The following is a 21,516-nucleotide window of genomic DNA, read 5'->3' on the forward strand; positions in this document are numbered from 1 at the left end:
ACACTTCTCATGAACAAAATAAACAGGAGACTTACTCCAAATGGCACAATCCAGACAGGAATTTGGTTTTGTTATTGGGATGAAATGCGGCACTTTCAGAAATCATGAAAAGGTCACTATGTGGGCAGAAGTCTCTCTGCCTGACAGCAATGACTTGGAGTACGAACATTATGTTGTGACTGGCAAACTCCACCTGTTGCGACATCCGCTATATATATGCAGCCTTGTAAATCTAGAAATAGGTTTCTTGAAAGTCAAAAGTCCACTTTGAATACCCTGTCCAAAAAAATGTACATGGTTAAATGTAGTATTGCCTGGGTCCCCCTGGTCCCCTGTTTGTCCCCTTACCTTTCCGTAGGAGCATAGCACAGCAGGGGAACTACAAGTTTCAGCAGCCTCAGGGGCTGTAGGACGCGTTGCCAGGCAACCAATAGGGCTGAGAGATGTATGGCAGTTAGAATTCTGACAGTTGGGATTCTGACAGTTAAGGGGACTGTTAGTTGGAAGCTGGATACTGAAGGGGTAGGGTGTGAGTGTGCAGGTGACTGTGGCATCTGCACTAGGCCAGAGACCCCTGATAGGCCCCAACTAAGCCCCACTCCCCTCAGTTTGTGGCTGCTACAGGGACAGGCCCATCAATAGGGAAACTGCCCCTGTAGCTTGTAGTGAGGGACACAGATAGGACACAGTGGCATCCTGGCTCTTGGAGGTCTGGGACCAGACCACCCCCACGGAAGAGACTGTACTTGAGGTGGACATCCCACGCGAAAGCACCAGAGTCGCGGATCATCGTTGGGTCCATGTACCTCATCTCAGGAAGCAGTGTGCCCGGGTGCGGACACACCCGGCAGGTACCCCACGCACAAGTGCACCAATATACACTATAGTGGCAGCACTGACAACAAATAAGGGTGAGGGGTTATATCCTTGTGGACACTAGAGAGATTGAGTGCCCGAGGGCCTCATCAGGTACTGTAGGGACTGTGAACAAGTGTGTGGGACACTGGGCGGTGGTTACAGCCGTGCGAGGCCTGGTGGGTAGGCTGTAACCAGTAGCCATATTATCGTTCTGTAGTAAGTTATTTTATGTTTTACCCAGTGTGTGTGGTTATTGTATAAGTATATGTATATAGGTCCTGTAACGGGTAATTCCACACTGTGGAATCTGTTACAGGTGGAGGCGCTGAAGAACACCATACCAGTTACACCCCAGGATCCCTGCAGCGGAGGCTCAGACCTTCTGTGAGCCACAGGTATTGCACAACACACACCGTAGCCACACATTCTCCAAGGGGGTGGAGGAAAGTGCGCTACAGTATTTAAAAAATGTCAGATCATTTTCTTTAAGCACAGCCCGTAATGTAGCTACAGTACTATTTTACTTGTAAATAACACCACAATGAGAAATGGTCCTTTATGAGAAATGCTCAATTTAAACACTCTGGTTTTAGCTTTGTTCTTCTAGTATGAAAATAAATATAGCATAAAAATAAATAAAAGGCTTTGCTACCAGCCACACCAAGTAATTATTAAAACTTATGAACAGATCTACCAAGCTAGCATCTGTCCGCTATCTCTGGAGTTGTTTGAAGCAAGTATTTTTCATTTCTGACAGAATAATGCATTTGCATTCTGTCTTTTTAAAGACCCTTTTTGTGGCTCAGGACTTTTGAGGCCTACAGGCAATCATCTCACGTCAGAACCCAAACCATAATGATTATTCCTTAAAAGTGCATTAATATAACTGTTCCATATTCATTTTTAAGAGTTATTCCATTTTCTTTTAAGATAGATTTCTTTTTTACTGTCACTAGACTGACAGAAACAGCTCCTTGAAAAATATACCTATGAATAAATGGTTAAAATATATCATTTAATTTGAATGTATCATAATGTAACCCGCATTAATATTTTTTATTATATGAAATACTGCTAGCCACCAAAAAAGAAAAGTCCTTGACCAAAATATCAGAGGATATTAAACTGAGAAATGATCTACTGATGCAAATCATTAAATCTATTTGCATTTGCTTACTGAACCCTATCAAAGAAATTAAACTAGATACAGTAGAAAAGGAGCTGGTTGTGCATGGTTAAAAGGAGGCATCTTGGAGGATCCAAGATCTATGTCATTAATTTTCTCACTTTCTCTCATTAACAAGTAAAATGTTTTCACTGCTTGAAAAGTTTTAATAAATAGAAAAAATCAGGGCATCTGACATACGCTTTTAATATGATATACGCATAATTTTAATGTTTACATACATTAATGAAATAGCAAAACAGTTTTTAAAAATGTAAAAATGTAAAATACTGTATACCACCATAAAATTGGGATAAGGACTCCTAAATAATTTAGTGATATGTTTAGCTTTGTTTTCTTCCCTACCATATAAAAAATGGACACAGCTTCAAAAGATCCCCTATTTCCATAAGCCTTTAATTAATGCAGCTAATTAAATAGATTATTTTCTTATATAGTATGGGGAAATTACTAGAGGTTGTCAGGAACTAAATCAGTCCTTCTGTCCACTGTTACTAATATATAGGCAAATATGTATATCAGTATTCTCGCTATATTCCATAAATAAGGAAACCCTAAAAAGCTTGGCCCTTCATCAAGAGTATGGTTTGCCAAGATTACAGTATTTCAGATATTTCTCCAATAATAGGAGGAAAAGTGTTCCTAAGTGGATATGTTGCCCTGCATATTTTGGGGTTTATAATACAATTATGGACACCGTATCGATTTCTAAAATGAACAAAACCAAGACAGCAACAGATAAAACCCTATACACAGAAATCATTTTCTTTCAAACATTTGCTACTGTTTTCTGCACTGGTTTGTAGCAGGAAGAATGTCAGAGGATACCATGTTACATTAAATTCTACTGCAAATAAACATTGGGCAATGAAGCGTTATCCAGCTTCTATGGGTCTGTTTCAGTATTGTCCGAACCAGCCGATCGCACTGCAAATCATTTTTCAGCCAATAGTCCCTACCTATAAAGCCTACAGTTACAAAGCCGACTCTTTGTCCAATACCGTTTTCTTATATACAGTACTGTACTACACAAATACAGTCAAACATGAACAATTCCACCAACAAGTATATATTTCTTGTTCTAAAGACCTAAAACTGGAAACATTCCAATTTCCAATGGTTTCAATTTTTTTGTAAGGAATACAAAAATATATCCACACAAGAGGGGAAGGATTTCTCCCAGATGGTTAAATCATTTGCTTTACATTTATAGGTAATTATGTATATTTTGCATCCATTTGTGGGAATGTCCATTAGGAAAGGCCATTAGGAATATTTCCCTTGGTTCCAACTTATTCCCCCAAAACAATGTCTTGTAAACAATAAAACACAATGTTACACTGGCATCGGTTGCATTTTTTTTTTTTTAGACAGAACTGGAACAAGCTGAATTCTTGCTTCACTGGCTGGAGGGCTTAGCAGCTTTTCATTTGTGAGAGCTGAAGAGTGACTCCCCTGTGTCCCAAACAAAAGATACGCTGGGAGAGAACACTCTAAACGCTTCACCTGTTTTAGCCAATGAGAGAGTATAAGACTACTTTCTGGCACCAGTCAGCATACAAAGAAAGTGAACACATTTTTTACTTCAGCAACATTGTCTGGAAAACTTTTGATATGCGTTAAGAAATACACTAGGGAAATTCATCACTGTTTACTGTCCAGACTTTCACACTCAACGACTGGCCACACGTTTACCAATTTGGTCCAAAGCGTTTTTTTTTTTTTTAATGCAGCTACGACCATGTGCAACATGAATACATCAATTCTTGAATATTCTTCTCCATGCTACTATAATTCAGGGATAAGAGCAACTAGAGTCCTTGCTACCAGAACTCCCTCCTACTGTCTCTGTACGTTCTACCTACCTACCAATTAGACTGTAAGCTCCTCGGGGCAGGGACTCCTCTTCCGAAATGTTACTTTTATGTCTAAAGCACTTATTCCCATGATCTGTTATTTATATTATCTGTTATTTATTTGATTACCACATGTATTACTACTGTGAAGCGCTATGTACACTAATGGCGCTATATAAATAAAGACATACAATACAATACAAATCCATGGTGGAAGATTTTTTTTTCTTTTTACATAGGATTGAAGCAGGGGTTCTCCAGAGCCGAACCTCATTAATTTCAGCTCAGGGTACCCCTTGCCTCTGGAGATACAAACCTACGTAGTATGTGCCAGTAGCCGCTCCGGCTAGGCTAACAGGGATCACGTAATGGCCGCTTTTCAAAACTCCTGTATACTGCAGGCCAATAGGAAACTGTGACGTCATCTGGTGGCTTCCTATTGGCTCATGTGATGTGGGAGCTCTGCGAATACTGTAGGTCTTCACAGCATATTAAAAAAGGGCGAGCATGAGTTTATGTAAGTGAATAAGGATGTCAGTGAACAGTTATGGGATAATTACATGTTTTCTTTAATATTGCTGTACATTCTCCGTACTTGATGGAATGTGGCATTGTAACATATGGATTCTAATGTGAGTTATTTGCATGTTCTAAGTACACCCAGGCGTTTAGCAATTCAAATTGTTTATTTATCAGGAGAATCATAGTCTAACACCTTTCAATTGCTCAAACAGGTGTTGCCACTAAGAAAATGAGTCCACATACTTTGAGATGCTATTTGAAAGGTGGTAAAACAGGAGTGGCCGAATCTAGTCCTCAAGGGCCACCAATAGGTAAGGTTTTCAGGATATCGCTGAGCCACCTGTGCTGAAGCATGGATATCCTTAAAACCTGACCTGTTGGTGACCCTTGAAGACTGGAGTTAGCCACTCCTGTGGTAAACACAATACAATGTGTTCCCTAAAGAAAATGTTGATACATAGAATCATCAGGAGTCTTGATAGTCTATACACCTTACCATTTATACGTGCCAAGCTCACTTACATATGCTATGAAAAAACAATATTGATTACAACACGCAAAATACTAAATTAAAGTCCTTGAGATGTGTAGAATACAATGCCAATATTTATTGTAACGCTGGTATTAATTATTCTTCTCAGCAGTGGGAGTTCTTTAAAACTAAAATGCATAGTATTTTCTTGACATCATATGCACGGTCATTTTCTACAAATAAAGATACCCCCATTGCAGTAACTTTTACTTGTTAATTTTATGCTTTCATTTCTTCCCAAAAACCTCCTACAATTATAAAGAGATGTATGAAGTCACACTGCATACATGGCCAATACATTTATCCTAAGTAACAGAAACCAGCTTTCTCTGCTTTTCAGACTTGATAATATGCTTGCACAGACATCAAAACAAAGCACAAACAAGCACAAAGGTTACACTTACCCCAATTCAGCCACTGCATCTTTCTGTAGCTTTAGCTCGTGTATCCCCTTTTCACATCCATATACCTGGATTTCCCCCAGAGTGCTGTTAATCGTCATCTCCATCACCTTGCAATCAATGTTTTTCAGGGCCATCTGTTCAAAGAAGTAGTAAATATGTACAATTATTGTATATTTTCCCATAGTAATATCTCTACAAAACTAACTTAAAGCAAGTTGCACAGTATGTCATTTGGTTTGTGTTCTCTTCCCTGCCAGTAGACACCAATAACTATTTTTGCAACTATTGTTTCAAGGATATTGGCCTACAAATCACAATTCAGAACTTATAGCTGCAAAACATGTGAAATCTTATGTTATTTAAAAAAAACAGTTATTTAGTATTAGATAGTGACTGTTTTTGTGTTTTTTCTTCAACTCTTCATGCCATTTTAATGAGTTTTAATATACTGAGCATCCTTTGATTTCTATAGCAGCTTTTAGCACACTTCCCTAGCAGGGCAAGATCTTTGTAACACTTTCATGTTTGTGATAATTTGTTGCCAATGTTCCCACCAAGTTGAGCTGTAAGAATAGCCAATCTTACCTTATATTACCTTAGTAATATCAGGCTACATTGTAGCTGCTGAAATACACTGACTGAAACTGAAAGGCGGGTGTTTTTTTCGGCACACAATCAGGATTTTTACATTTTTATAACACGAGCACCACACGATTCCCAGCTTAGGCAAGAACATACACAATACATTCACATGCTTTACATATAAAAATAATTAATAATTTAAAAAAAGGCTGGGGGGGGGGGTGTATTATTGCTGCATTAATGACATGAAGCATACAGCACAGTACTGCCAAAAAAGGGAAATGATCAGTCGTCTTTGGTGAAAAGCTTGTTCCAGATCTCCAAACCTGCACCGACTAAAGGTACCGAGTTTCACTGTTCAGTCTGTTCACACCAATCAACTGTGCTTTTCTAATCAAAACAAGACATTTTTAGGCATACTGAACTGCTGGTGTCAATTTCTTGAACACTATTCTCAGTATCTTTGGGCCATTTTCTGCTCTGGAGTCACTGAACTCTGTAAAACATGGGTCTTGGATTGTGCAGAAATGTCGGAAACTGTATGTAAGCACTATTTATCTCATTTTGTTGACTGCAGGATGTACTGTTAATACATTTTTAGATTCAGTAAAACTAGTTTGCTCAACAAGTGAAAATGTATATAGGCATACCCCACATTAACTTACGCAATGGGACCAGAGCATGTATGTAAAGCGAAAATGTACTTAAAGTGAAGCACTACCTTTTCCCACTTATCGATGCATGTACTGTACGGCAATCATCATATATGTGCAGAACTGATGTAAATAACGCATGTGTAACAGGCTCTATAGCTTCCCCGCTTGCGCACAGCTTCGGTACAGGTAGGGAGCCGGTATTGCTGTTCAGGACGTGCTGACAGGCGCATGCGTGAGCTGCCATTTGCCTATTGAGTGATATGTACTTAGTCGCGAGTGTACTTAAAGTGAGTGTCCTTAAAGCGGGGTATGCCTGTATGTGTATATTTGTATTAATACAGTACTTTCCAAAAGAGACAATACATTACAGGGAATTATAATACAAGAAGTTCAACAAACATAAATCCCTGCCCCGGAGAGCTTACAATCAGAGTGGTTGGTTAGGACTGCGCAAACTGCGCCCCCCTGCCTGCTCTCCCCTTACCTTCTCTACGTCATTGGTGGTGTTATTTGATGTCATAGCAACATGTTGCCATTTGAACCCAGCGATGCCGGGTGGTCATGGTGACGCATCACCAGAAGCTACCGGAGAGCAGGTAAGAGGAAGTTAGAGAAGCCTCACGTGCTCCCCCTGCATTTAATTTAAATGATGTGGGGAAGAGTGCAGGGACTCTGTAAGCGCCGTACCCCCCTGCCCCAAAAATGTTGCACCCCCCCTTCCCACCAGGGTTAGGAGACTTAGACTTTGTGCCCGGTGGCGACGGTGTGCTTGGTGCATGCAAGGTACGGCCCTCTATGTGATCGTCCCAGTAGCTATCTGCGCGCCCCGGCACAATGCGCGACTGCGTTTGCCAAATGACAAAAATGTTGTCTTTTGGCGCAGCGGGCGAGCATTGGTCACATCACGACAGCGGTTCAGCAAATGAGGGCGAACCAGCCGCGTGATGTCATAGCCTCGCCCCCCCCCCACGCCTCCTCGTTGCGAGTTGCCAGTAGTCCACCTGGTTGCGCTGATGCCGGGAACTTGCGCCGCCAGGTACCTCGTTGCACACGCACTGGGGCCTTAGCCTTACAGAGTCAGAAGGTGAAGGAGTTGGCAGCACTTAACCACGATGGTTGGTAAATGTGACTGTGGGTGTAAGGCAGTAGTGATAAGTCCAGGATATTGACCTACTTCATTCAAAGGCATGGAGAGCCTTGAGGGTAAGATGGAGAACTTTGTAGGTGATTGGAACTTGATTGGAAGTTCTCGGGCAGGGACTCCTTTTCCTGATGTTTGCATTTATGTCTGAAGCGCTTATTCCCATTACGTCACGTGTATTACTACTGTACAGTGCTACTGTATGTACATTTATGATGCTACACAAATATATATACATAAAGTACATACTAACATGGGAAGCTAGGAGAGGGATTTAAGGAGATGAGTTGACACTGTTCTTACGAGAAAGGGAAATCATTCTAGATGCAGAATTTTGGATAGATTGCAAAGGAGAAAGTTGCTAGGCATGGCAGATGGCAGTTAGTAGTAGTAATGCAGGCGAGAGAGAATGAGGGCATGCATTGGAGTTTCAGCAGTGGAGGGATGTGAAAAGGGTGTATTTTGGCAATGTTACAGAGGAATAAGCAGCAGGTATTAGCCAGGGCATCAATGTGAATGGAGAAGGAGAGGTAAGAGTCAAATGTCACACCTATGCCACATACTTTGGTAACCGGGTGGATGGTGGTTCCATTTACTGTGATGGAAAAAGAATATATTGGGCTAGGTTTTGGAAGAAATATGAGGAGCTGCGTTTTAGATATTAAGTTTGAGGCGGCAGCGAACCATCGTTGAGGATATAGCCAAGAGGCCACTAGAGACTTGGGACTGTATTGTGAAGTTAGATGTGAATATATTGCTGTGTGTCATCCACGCAGAGGTGATACCTAAAGCAAAAAGGAGTTCATGATGTAACCAAGTGATATAGTGTAGCGAGATAAAAGGAGAAGTCGCAGTACAGAGCCCTGAGGTACACCAACAGACATACCAAGAGGGGACGAGGACATAGCAAAAAAAGACAGAAAAGCAGTAGGAGAGGTAAGAGAACCAGAAAAAAAGCTATGTTTCAGATACCAACAATAGCATGCCAAAAGTATGAGGGGGATAAGGCAGAGGATAGGTAGAAGATGAAGATATTTGTGAGAGTGATGACTAAAATAGGAGCAAGAGGTCTATAAGCTGTAAGTGAGTAGGATTGAGAGGACAAATGGTAGATGAAGAAGAAGAGAGCAGCTGAGAAACTTCCAACTCTAAACAGGAGAAAAAGAATCAAGAGTGGAAGAAGGTTTCGGTAGAAGCAATGTTGAGGTGGAAGAGACAGAAGGCATCACACTGTGGATATCATTCACCTTTCCCTTAAAGTGGGCAGCAAAGGCTTTAGGAGAAGTAAAGAAATGAAGGGAAGTAGGATGAAAAGGTCAGAAGTGGGAGTCAAACAAGATGGTGTCGATTGGATTTATTAATGTTGATTGGTGAGGAGAAGTAGAGTTGTCGGCCAGTAATTAGAGCAGATAGAGTACATACTTGAGATGGAAGCATTAAGCAGCACATTTACTAAGCAGTGATATGCAATAAACGCCTTCTGCCCCGGATAATACCTTACTGCTATTCACTTGAGTGGGCCATAAGGTGTTTTTTGGCGATGGAAGGTGATGGTTTTATGGAACTGTCCCTTTTAGTAAATATGTTGCTTTTTTAAAGCTACAAAAGTATCATTTTCCAGTAAAAGATACTTTCCCTTTAAACATGAACAGCTATATTGAGGAAGGATGTGTGTATATTCCATAGACATGATTTGTTTTCTTATTCAACTCAAAGATGGATGAGCTTGACCCCAAAGTAACATAAGGGAATACAAATAGTAATTGTGATGGTTATTGAAAACATGTCTCTCATTGAACTACAATTGTCCTTTAATTTTCATCACAGAAAAGAAAATATATCTGCTTAATTTGTGATTGGGTTGACAAAAATGAACCTTGGCATACAGTATCTTAGAGGTGATTAAACATTATTCATTTTTGATTGAGGAAATCGCATGCACCGTACTGCAACAAACCTTGCCCTTTGTCCAAAAAAATAAGCAGCATTAGCATCAACAGTATAACCAGCTAATAACCAAGCTATAGGTATTCTGATATACCAGCTAAAATAAGCAAGAGGCAAAAAACAAGAGTGGAAATCCTTTTCTGCTATAGCTTCAACTCTAGTATATAATCAAAAAAAAAAAAGACTGCTTCAATAACTGGATTTCACAGTAATTACCCAACATTCAACATTTGAAACACTTAAATTACTAAATAGTTGTGTTGCATGCCCTTAAGGGCTTTTATTCTGGTTTCACACTTTCTACCAATTATGTAGCCAATGTAGTATGTCCAGCATCTGATGGCACGGACATAGCCGGATCCGTCACTTGGCAGGGTGGCTGAACCAGATCAAGAGCTACAAGATCATAGCAGTTTAATCTTTGCTCATTTTACCTGGAGCTATAAACCATTCATATTAATTGGCCACGGAAAAAGAATTGATTTTCATGGCAAATTACGGATAATTTGCAAAATAGAATGCATTTTGTTTCATCTCTTTTTCCTCCTTTTTTCACAGGAATTTGGATTAGAGAATGAAGCTTCTGACAGCATTCTAACGGTCCTGCCTGCAACGCCCTCTGTGATGTTGAAACATATAGATCGCAGTTCCAAAAACAAAGAAACCCCCCTTAAAGCAGCAATGCCCCCCAAAAGCTGCTATGAGTTTGAGTTTAACAGCTGTAATGTTCACATATTGCCCCTGAGCATGTCCTGCTCTTTTTTTGTGTGCATTACAAATCATGATTTTCTCAATCTCCAGCTTCTAAGGTTACTTTTAGACTGTTCGGGGGCTCTGGGGAGAGCTCAATTTTCACCTCCCGAGCACGTAATATTTCAAATGCTTATACTTTCTGAACGGAGCAGGAGATTTAAAAAATAAAATAAAAACAGCTCTGTAAAGGGCAAAAATAGAGCACTTAAAAGCAAGTCAAAGAAATGGCGGTCAGCGTGGACTGTTGCGTTAACCCTTTGAGTGCCCCATGAGGTAGCTACTACGTCATTGGGTTGGCACTACAGGGTCACCATTTTTTGTAGCTCGTTTTTGCGTTCGTGATCTGACACACAGGGAATTAGAAGAGGAGTCCTCTTCTATAATCAGTGACACTGCTGTCACATGATGTCGATGTGCTGGAGAGATTGGGGTACTCTGGTACTGTGGCGCTTCTGGTACGCAATGGGTTAAACAGTCAATCCAAGACGGCGACTTTTTTTGCAAGGTTTTTTTAATTTAATATTTGACATTGTATTGAAGCAGAGTGTCTCCCCTGAACCCTATTAATTTCAGCTTCGGGAACCCCCTGCTGCTGCAGCGACTTACCTCAGTAGGGGGTGGTGGTAGCCGCTACGTTCGGCTAGCAAGGATCATGTGATCGCCGCTTTTCATAACTCCCATATCCTGTGAGCCAATAGGAAACCGTGACATCATCGAAGCGGCTCCCTATTGGCCCGTGTGACGTGGGAGCTGTAAAAAGAAGACAGATACCGATACCCTCTTCAGAGGTATCTCTGGAAGCAGGGGGTCTCCAGAGCTGAAATTAACAGGGTTCAGCTCCAAAGATCCTGTGCTTTAATCCCTATAGCAAAAAAAATGAATGGTTTGGATTGGTCCTTTAAAATAGGGGTCACCTGGTATTTGAATTATTATTAACCAATTTCTCAATGGATACTTTCCTGCAGACATGTGGCAAATAAAATGAAGAGATTACAAAATGTATTACAACCCTCAAGTTTCCAAGAGGGTATCCTGCAGAGGCCAGGAGTGTTGCACAATGCAAATCAGATGCACTATGTATGCAAATCAAGAAACAAAGCACTCAATTAAGTATAAGGAACTTTCATATCTTTCAATGCCTGAATCCTAAATATGAGAAGACAGAAGCAAACTGCAGACAAGAAATTGCCACTAATTGACTAAATCTGCATTGTGGACTTTGATTTAATGAAATCTTTGAACAATTCAGTCAAGCTCTGCCCAGCCAATAATGGGATCACTGGCCCGAATTCTGAGGTAGACTGGGCCGTTTACTTCTAAATAATACGAAAATAGGACTGTTTGATATCAGTGCACGTAAGTGAAATAAATCAATATTTTTAACTTAAAAGCTTCAGTCATGTATAGTAATGAAATTAAATTGGTCTTAGAAATCAATTATTATTTTCTGTCATCCCACATGTATACTTCATTGTTTACTGACATAATACATTTTTTTTGGGGGGGGAGAAATCAAATCAAAATCATAAGTGTGCCGCCACTCATTATTTTAGGAACTGCTTTAAAAACGGAGACCTGAGCAGTGTAATTCCAATGCCAATAACCTTCTTAAAAAAGAATAACTGAAAATGTAACAGAACGAATGAAACGGATGCAACCCGTGCGCTAATACCAGTGCACCATAGTCCCCCTAATTTCTCATATCCGTAAATGCATGAAAGACTTCTGGAACGTTGCAAGGAGGGTTACAGAATGAGGTCCTGACTTCAGGAATGAGAACATGCACAAAAGAAATGAAGCTGGTACTTGAACAACAACAAAAAACAACTATTCTTTTCTGAAGAGTAAAGATTTACTAGAGAATGTATTGGAAAAGTATTGGAGAGTTTTGAACTCGCATCACAACCTGTGCCAGAGAAGTGTGGAAACATCAATATTATTTTACTGGAAATCTTCTGGACACTTGTGTAACAGAACTTCTCTCCATCTCAAATCCCTGTACAGTATGTAACAAGAACTTTGTAAGGAATAAAATTACCATCACTCAGCGATGAATTTGAAATTTCACTAAAAAGATACAGACATGTACTACATAAATAAATTCAATTCAATGAATACTAGCCATTTTTGATTTCCCCAAACTTCTGTGAAATAAAGTACAGTCTTATATCTTGCTGGATAGACTCCGGATTTCCCCACCAGAGGATTCTTCCTGCAGTTCTAAGAGCCCCGTTGGTCATTGCTCATTAAATTCATTACTGTGTACACTGCCACCATGCCTGGGAATGATACACTGTAAACTGAGGTACTATTTACAAGAAACTACACAGACATATGCAACTTATTCTGAAGTTCACTGTTTAAGCCCACTACCAACTTGACAAAATCACAAAATTCCCATCATTCTTCATTTTTCACCTTTCCCCCCCTCTAATACGTATTTCCATACCATCTCTCTTCTTTCTGTTCTTTATTTTCTCTGAGTACAAACAAGGTTTGAAACCTGCAGTATGCCTGGGGGGGGTCTTTGTGTGTTTGAAACTCTCACTGTTCAAGCCACAAAAAGTCCGAAGAGGACGTTTCCAAAAAGCTTAATGTCCACTTGTATTGTGTGCTGATGGCAATACACTATATCTGGTCACTTAATGGCCCAATGGATCTATCACAGTATGTTAATCCAAGTCAAGTTAAAAGATAAAACAAGAAAACTTGTACACCAAAAGTGTATTGTCATTGTGTGTTTTTATCCAAAGTCTCCCAGCTACAAGGATGTGGCAAAATCAAAGCATCAATAAGCTCCAGATATATGTATGAGAATATAAAGTACATGCACACAACCTTTCGAACAGACACCCTCATATGCACACACATATAATGTGGTTTAATTGGTACCTCTTTTTAAATTATAATGTACCTTGTAATAAAATGTATGCTTTACTTACCAGTGTGAAATTACTTGTGTTTAATTTAGTATAAAGTTATTAAAATTTGCTATATACATTTTTGTTAAAGCCTTGCACATATTGTTGATGTTGATATCCGCTACACTTTGACTTGCCGTAATAAGAGTCATAATTGTCATACAATGTACCTGAACAAAACCGAATACAAATATTATTATTACAAAAGAATATAAAGCTTTTCATTTTGACAGCAATACATGGAAATGATTTAAAAATAGTAAGTCTGGTCACAAGCATACACACACGGCATATATAAAGAGCAAACATGCTTACGTCTCCATTGTTTATTTACTGTGCATTATAAGGAAATAATGCCCGCTTCTCAGCTTCTTCTGTGGCCATGATGACTGCTGGCCGGCATCAGCACCTCGTGCGTGATGACGTCAGCGTTCTGACGTCACACAGAGCTACAGACGGCGTTTGGCTGGGTGAGTATATTGGTTATGCATGTATGTATGCTTGTCACACACACACACACACACACACACACACACAATATAAATATATAAATATATATATATATATATATATATATATATATATACAGTGGTTGACAAATCACCAAAAAATCTACTCGCCACACAAAAAAATCTACTCGCCACCTAGTACCAAACGTGTGCTGCTTGGGCCAATATTTACTCGCCCGGGGATTAAATCCACTCGCCCGGGGCGAGCAAATGTATAGGTTTGTCGAACACTGTAATATATATATATATATATAATATCATTTTTGTATTACTGTAGCCCTCACATTGACAAAAGCTGTGATTTACAGCCGAAGCGTTGGTTCGTTTGGCCCATTAAATGTCTTTATTATTCAAGTCCGTGTGCCTGTATTACTTTTCCTCCATTGTTGTCTTTGGGACTATTGCATTCCCTTCTATTACGGAGCAGCGTCTGTTTACAGTGTGCCTGCATTTCTCTTTTCATTATAGGGTAACTTCAGAAAGTACAGGATTCACTAAATTATTATCTAAAGTCAACTCCTTATACTCAGCAACTTCACTTTTATATTTATCTTAAATATACAGGGTATACTTTTTTATTTAATTTTTTTAAACAAAAAAACAATGTTGATGTTGGCACTTGGTCCCATATTCACTCTGCTGTGCTGTTCACAAAAACATTTTCCGACACCAGAAGACCCCTTACAGCACATTTAAGTGATAAGGTTGAAATAGGGACCCCCGGCACTGGAACTGCTTAGTACAGGGGTGATCAACTCCAATCCTCAAGACCCCCAATAGGTCAGATTTTAAGGAAATCCCAAGTCAACACAGGTGGCTCAATCAGTGGCTCAGTCAGAGACTGAGCTGAAGGAGAGATATCCTGAAAACCTGACCTGTTGGGTGGAGAGGGGGTGAGGGGTCTTGAGGACTGGAGTTGAGAGCCCTTGGCCTAGCAGATATGGACCTATATCTTCCCACAACAAATATAAAAAAGTTGAGGGAAAAGAATAACCAGCTAACATTACAGCAGTCAATTTTTATGCAGATGTAATCGTTAGAAGAGTTTGGATTTGATCATGGTAAACTCCACCTCGGCAATTTAATTTATCCTTTAACAATGACAAACTCAAGGTGTCAAATCGTTCATAACATTAATATTCATCAGCACAACAGAGAGATACTTCGAAAGTGAAACCCTCAGCTTTAACATGGGTAAACCGGAGTGTAAGTATAGCATATATAAATTCATCTCATTAGACTGTTAAATGCTATGTATAAAATTGGAACACCACTGTTAGCCAACAGAATTAAGTCCTTCTTGTCATTAATAACAAATGAGTATCAAAAGGTTTTCATTGTGGAAGATTTATTGGGGTGGGAATATCAAAATGATTTATGGCTTAATGTTTTATAGAGAAGAGCCTCATTTTCCAGGCATGCTCTTGTGACTTTGAAAAAGCATATGGCTCAGTGGCGTTATGCTCCAATAAAGGGGCTAAGGTTATCTAAATTATGAATACAGCCTATTGACATACCATTATGAAAATATTGATGCTAGGTTACAATTATTAATCGGAGGTTCAAAACCAACCAATAAAACCTGCTGGAGGATTACTGCCCTATGTTCTAAATCAGGGGTGCGCAAACCAGGGGGCGCAAGATTTTCTGGGGGGGGGGAGGGCGCGGCAGTTATAGAGGTCCCGCGCTCTCCCACCAGTCATTTAAATAAAATTTCGGGGGAAGGTAACCTGGCGTCAAATTACCATGGCAACGTGACGTCACATGACCCCGCACGTCATTTCACGCCGGGGCCGAGCAGGGTGGGGAGTGCGAGGCGCCGAAGAGAGCAGACAGGGGTGCGCATGGGGAAAAGTTTGTGCACCTCTGTTCTAAATGATCATCATAGCATCTGAAGTCCATCACGAGATGGACAAGTTAAATTGGAAAATGGCCACATTTGACACTTTCTATAAGAAGATGCAACATCACAGAATTCCCTACAGGTAATGTAGAGCAACTAATCTTGAAAAAAATATTAAATATATGAAAAATGAACTATTGCTCAAGGTGGTATCTCTAATTCCCACCCCAAAATACTATAAATCAGTCCAAAAAATACCGAGACACTAAATAAATGTTCAAAAGTTATATTGAATCCAATAGAGCATTGGAGAGAGATCATAGTAGAAGACTTACATGATCACAATAGTATACATACAACGTGTATATAGAAAAATCTAATATCTAGAATATCAAAATGCAATATAAAAAGGTAAAAAAAACCTTACCACAAATAATGAAAGAATGACAGGCTAACACCCTAGTGAATGAGACTCAATGTTTTAGGCCCAAAACTGCCCTTTATCAAGAGTCTTACTGTACCTTTTCCACTTTCGCAATAATTCTGCCCAATCTGCTGGATGCAGCCACGAATTTCGCTCAATATATATGTTCATTTCCACTGAACAATTAAGTTGTTTGTTTACCAACCAAGATCCAGGTTAAATCACAACATTTAATATACTTTGCATTAATTATTACTCTGAAATATTTAGTAGCACACCTAAAATATCAACACTTTTGCATTTAAGTTGATGAACTCAAATAAGTTAATATTGATTACGTTATTACCCACAACATTAACAATACAAAACACAGATTGAAATTCAAAAACTGAAATAACCAACTAAAAATAAAATAAAAAAAAGATTGATCGAGTATTCATTTATGCTGAAAATGTACTGTTACTACCATTCTACTTGAGGAAACTAACCATAATGTTTCAGAAGATGCATGCGTCATTGCCCAGGTGTACTATACAGTAGGTGTAGTAATTGTTATACTATCCATTTCTAAAAAATGAAGGCAAGGGGAGAACATAAAATGGCAATCTTTGATGGATGTAAAGGAAAGATGCCATAGCCCATCCTATCACTCAAGCAGAACGTTGACAAATTGCTAACTTAAGCCACCAGCGAACTGAAAAATATTTGCACGCTTAGACCATGCGCAGTCAAACCAAGAGCATGGGTCATAATGGCTCAGTTCCGTGTCATTGTACAGATCACCTGAGAAACAGATAGCAAGTAACGAGAAGTCATGGTCAGAGATCAGGTTTCAGTCAGCACTTTCAGGAGGAGATATGACTCTGGTCTTACAAAGCTAGGATTCTGAGACGTCAGATGGAGCTGCAGCTAAGATGACCATGTGGTATGTATGGTGATATCCTTTAATGGATTGAAGAGAGACGCTCTTCTACAGTCCAATGTTTGTATGTGGTGGTGAAGTCCCAAAGAGCACTATATAAAGGGGTGGCTACTTACAAGGAGTATCCTAACTTTGTTCCCACAAACTGGAGAAATGTCTGACTTACAAACTATCCAAATCGGGGAGATTCTATGGGGCTTATTATCGCCAAGCAATGCATGTGTTTATGAAAAACAGCTGCTTCCTCACTGATTTACATTTCGCCATATTCATCAAGCTCTTACCGCATGTCCAAACTGAGCGTCAAGGGCTTTTTGGGTGCAATTCCATGCGGTGTGCAAAATGTTCTATGTGTAACGCTTGCGCTGCCCACGAGCAAGACTGGACCCCGGTACTGAGGTGGGGAAGTATTGAACCACGCACCCACAGCAGCGGTAGCGTGTCTTGCAGTCGGATTGTCAACGTAGCCGGGTCTGGGTTGGAGAGAGTGGGCTAGTCCAGATACTTGCCGAGGTCTTGGGTTGGAGAGATTAGAATGGTCAAAGTCCATATAGCCATGGTCTGGGGTTGGAGAGGTTAGAATAGTGGTAGTCCGTGTAGCCGTGGTCGGGATTGGAGAAGTCAGCAGAGTCGAGGGTAAGCCGGGGTCAGTATTCACAGGAGTTTCCAATTACAAGCCGGGTCGGTACACGAAGGGTTAACTTTAGAGAGAAGCACAAGACAGGGAGCAAGACACAACAGACGTGGAAGCACAAGGCTACAACTAGTTATGCTCAGCAAGGAAAGACAGGAACTGCAGGATCTTTACAGCACACAGGAACCAGAAACAAGGGGGGCGGCACGGAGGTGCGGCCTCCGCAGAGACAAGGATTGGCTGCAGGAGACAAGTGGGCTGGTAGAATACTTGACACGCAGCTGGGGAGTGGTGCACGACGTCACGTGTGCGTGCGAGAGAGGTGCGGTGCATCCGAGGTGGCAGAGCTAAGCTCCGTGGCACTCTAGAATAGCTGCGTGCTCACACGCGCTGGTGCCAGAGTAGAGGACTGCGAGACAACAGGTAAGGAGGGAACACGTCGCAGAGGACATGTTCCCTGATTCCTTACATTATGCAAATGAGGGTGAAAGGCTTGAATTATGAACTCCATGGTAACAATAGTGGTCACGAAGGCATGATGTTAATAATCTTAAAATCTAACCTTATTCCAGGGGTGCTCAATTCTAGTCCTCAAGCTTCTCTAAGAGGTTAGGTTTTCAGGATATCCCTGCTTCAGCACAGGTGGCTTAATCAGTCCCTGCTTCAGTCCCAGCTTCAACACAGGTAGCTCAATCAGAGGCTCAATCGAAGACTATTTTTGATGCCTCTGCATCAGTCTTTGACTAAGCCTGTGATTGAGCCACCTTTGCTGAAGCTGGGATATCTTGAAAACCGACTTGTTGGCGGGGCTTGAGTTGAGCACCCCTGCCTTATTCTAACTACCTCCATGCCATCAAGGCATTTTGGGACATCAGAACATGACCCCATATTGCCAGAAATAACTTCTTTATAAACTGTATAAAATAATAAGCAACTGTGTGCAGGACTGGTTTTTTTTTTTTTTTTTTAAACTAATATAGTACTGGAACTAAATCTTCATCCATGTCCAAGCCCTTTTCCCTCCATTTTTTTCTTTATAGCACTTCATATCCTAGAGGTGTCCTTTGAAAAAATAAATCACATTATCACAGAATCTGTAGGGTGCCTTTTTTTGCCACTTATCAAAATAACTGTGAAAAAGCATTCTCAAGGTATTTTGCTGGGACACATTATGAGGATGCCGTGTCTCAGGGCAGTTACAGCCAGCATTAGCGCAGCTCACAGATACACAAAGTATAATATATATATATATATATATATATATATATATACATACACACACACTTTTTTTTTAAATAGAGTTATTGTAAACGCAAATACTTATTTATGAGTTCAGTATCTTTGAGCGTGAGTTGTACAGGACCGACATTCTCTTAGGGGCATATTACAAGCATTAAGATGCACAATAATTAAAATGAAAAATCAGCTGTACGATTGCAGAATTATGCCACAGGAAGAGAACGCTTTGACAGAACAAAGCACGTTTTGCTCCGTTCTACCATGTTTACAGTTTCTCAATATCTTCATGCTATTTTTAGCTTTAGTCCTGTAATAGTGGACGGAAAACTGATGACATCTTTACTCCACTTTATTGAAAGTTAATGCAAAGTTCCCAGAAAGTCTCATTTAACCCATTTCTTCTAGATCTGGCAATTGTTTTCAACTTTTATGCACAGTAGAGTACGTAATTCATGATTATTTTGCACATCACAAAAGGCAAAAATTTGATCAATTATCAGAAAACCGCACAATGTCTCGTTAAGGTTCGTTCAGAAATATGTTCTGAAATGGTCTTATTAAACATATAAATAAATCATTAACTCAAGAGACACTCCTGTAGGTGGACAGACTAGTTTACAAAAATATATGCAACTACAATATCTGTAATATGTTCCTGTCCATCCCACAATACTGCAGCATATAGCTGTGTGCTATATATGTATTTTTGCTTATAATAGTATACTGTTTGTTAACCATCTGCTTATTCATCATTGTTGAACGTATTATAACGTTGGTATTGTCTGCAATGCCATGGCTTGCAGTTATAAAGTTTTTTTTAACTTTTGACCATAGATAGTTTAAAAGGAACAATTCATGCAATTTTTTGTAATTATTATTTTTAACATGATTTGAAGCAGGGGGTCTCCGGAGCTGATTTTCATTACTTTCAGTTCTGGGGACCCCCTGCTTTCCGAGATACTTCTCTCCAAAGCTGGTGCTGGTATCTCGGCAAATTTTAAACCTCCCGCGTCATGTCAGCCTATTGGCCCACGGGGAAGCCGAACCTGATGACGTCACGGCTTCCTATTGGCCTGCAGGGCACAGGAGCTCTAAAACTCCGCCATTACGTGATCCCGAGCGCCCCAGACTGTACCCCTGGGGTACAGCTCCGGAGACCCCTGCTCAATCCTATGTGAAAAAAAGGGGGGGGCGGGAACAGCCCTTCCCCCATCAGTGGCCTTGCGAGCCCTCCCCTTTCACATCTGTATTTGTACCCCTCTCTCTCTCTCCCCCCTCTTCCTCGCTCACTCCCCCCTCTCTTACACTGGCCCCTCTTCTCTCCCCCCCTCTCCTGTAACTCAATCCCACCTTTCCTCACACTCATTTCCCCCTCATCCTCTGGACACACACTCAATTCCCCCCAATATCCATACAATTTCCCCCTCCCACACAACCCCCCCAGTACAAAACTACACCCCCAAATACACCACTGCACCCCCCAGATACAGACGCACTACACTACAGCCCCCCCCAGATACAGACACACTACACCCCCCCCCCTCAGATACAGTACACATACACCCAGATGCAAAAAAACACTCCAGATACAAACCCTCCACCCCCCCCCCCCACAAATACATTTACCAGTTACTTCTGGTTGCTGCCGCCGGGCCCCTGGCTTTCCCCACCTGCTGCTGCCTCGTTCCAGGCCAGGCAGCTCTCTCTGCCGCCGGTGCACGCCAGATGCGGAGCCGGATATACGGGTGCACCCAGGTTGGGGGTGAGAGAGAGGAGTAAGAGAATAAAGAGTGAGACCCGGCGTGGGAACAGAAGGTAGCAGCTGAGGGGAGCCGGGAGCCGGGCCCGGTGGAGGCAACCACAGCCCAGCAGCTGGGCCCGACCTCTGGTTACCACCGCTGGGCCCTAGCTCTCCCCAGCTGCTATCTCTTTCCACTCTGGGCCTCTCTCTCTCTCCAACCGGTGCGTATCGGAAGCTGGGTGCACCCGGAAGTCATTGGTGGTTATTACTTCACTGCCACCCCTCCAATCTGCCACTACTGAGACCCTTAACTAAGAAGACCATACAGCAAACTGTATCAGTCCAGACCTGCTGTCTTCTGAGAGCAGTTTGCAAAGCTCAGTGCTAGATGCAAGAAGCCAGCATGTTAACCTGTTCTTAGTAATTATGGACCCAAATCCATTTATATGAAATCTTCTGCCATAAGATATCTTCCAGAGATGGAAGACACTGACTTGAATGGGCTGTACGGTGTCGTCCAGTGCCAGAAGGGGTCATGTCAGAAGACAGCTTAGAAAATATAGCTCCTTAAGGAACAATCCAAGTAGGCGATTTTGTTTCGCAAATGTTTCTATTTTTGTAACATACCCAGTATGATTGAAGCAGGAGGTCTCTGCAGCTGAACCCCATTAATGTCAGTGCCTGAGACCCCTTGCTTCCAGAGATACTTACCTCCATATGGGGATGCCAGTATCTCCTGCAAGTTTAAAGCTCCCGCGTCACGTGGGCCAATAGGAAGCCGCACCGGATGATGTCACGACTTCCTATTGGCCCACAGGGCACGAGAGCTTTGAAAAGCGTCCGTTA

General features: G+C 41.0%; 1 protein-coding gene and 1 long non-coding RNA gene across 10 annotated transcripts in view; one reads left to right on the plus strand and one right to left on the minus strand.

Moving 5' to 3' along the window:
• The window catches only part of MGMT (O-6-methylguanine-DNA methyltransferase), a 416,384-nt gene that overhangs the window by 350,286 nt on the left and 44,582 nt on the right, over positions 1-21,516 (minus strand). For all 9 annotated transcript variants that reach the window (XM_075612234.1, XM_075612239.1, XM_075612238.1 and 6 more), the window contains one exon: positions 5,359-5,492. In XM_075612234.1, coding sequence (XP_075468349.1) covers positions 5,359-5,492 — 134 coding nt within the window. The remainder of the gene's footprint in view (positions 1-5,358; positions 5,493-21,516) is intronic.
• Positions 389-13,358, plus strand: LOC142501803 (uncharacterized). Its single transcript, XR_012803574.1, has 3 exons — positions 389-851; positions 9,565-9,635; positions 10,243-13,358. It is a non-coding gene; the product is annotated as an uncharacterized LOC142501803 (long non-coding RNA).

The sequence above is a fragment of the Ascaphus truei genome, chromosome 8 (genome assembly GCF_040206685.1).
Source record: "Ascaphus truei isolate aAscTru1 chromosome 8, aAscTru1.hap1, whole genome shotgun sequence".
Classification (NCBI taxonomy): Eukaryota; Metazoa; Chordata; class Amphibia; order Anura; family Ascaphidae; genus Ascaphus; species Ascaphus truei.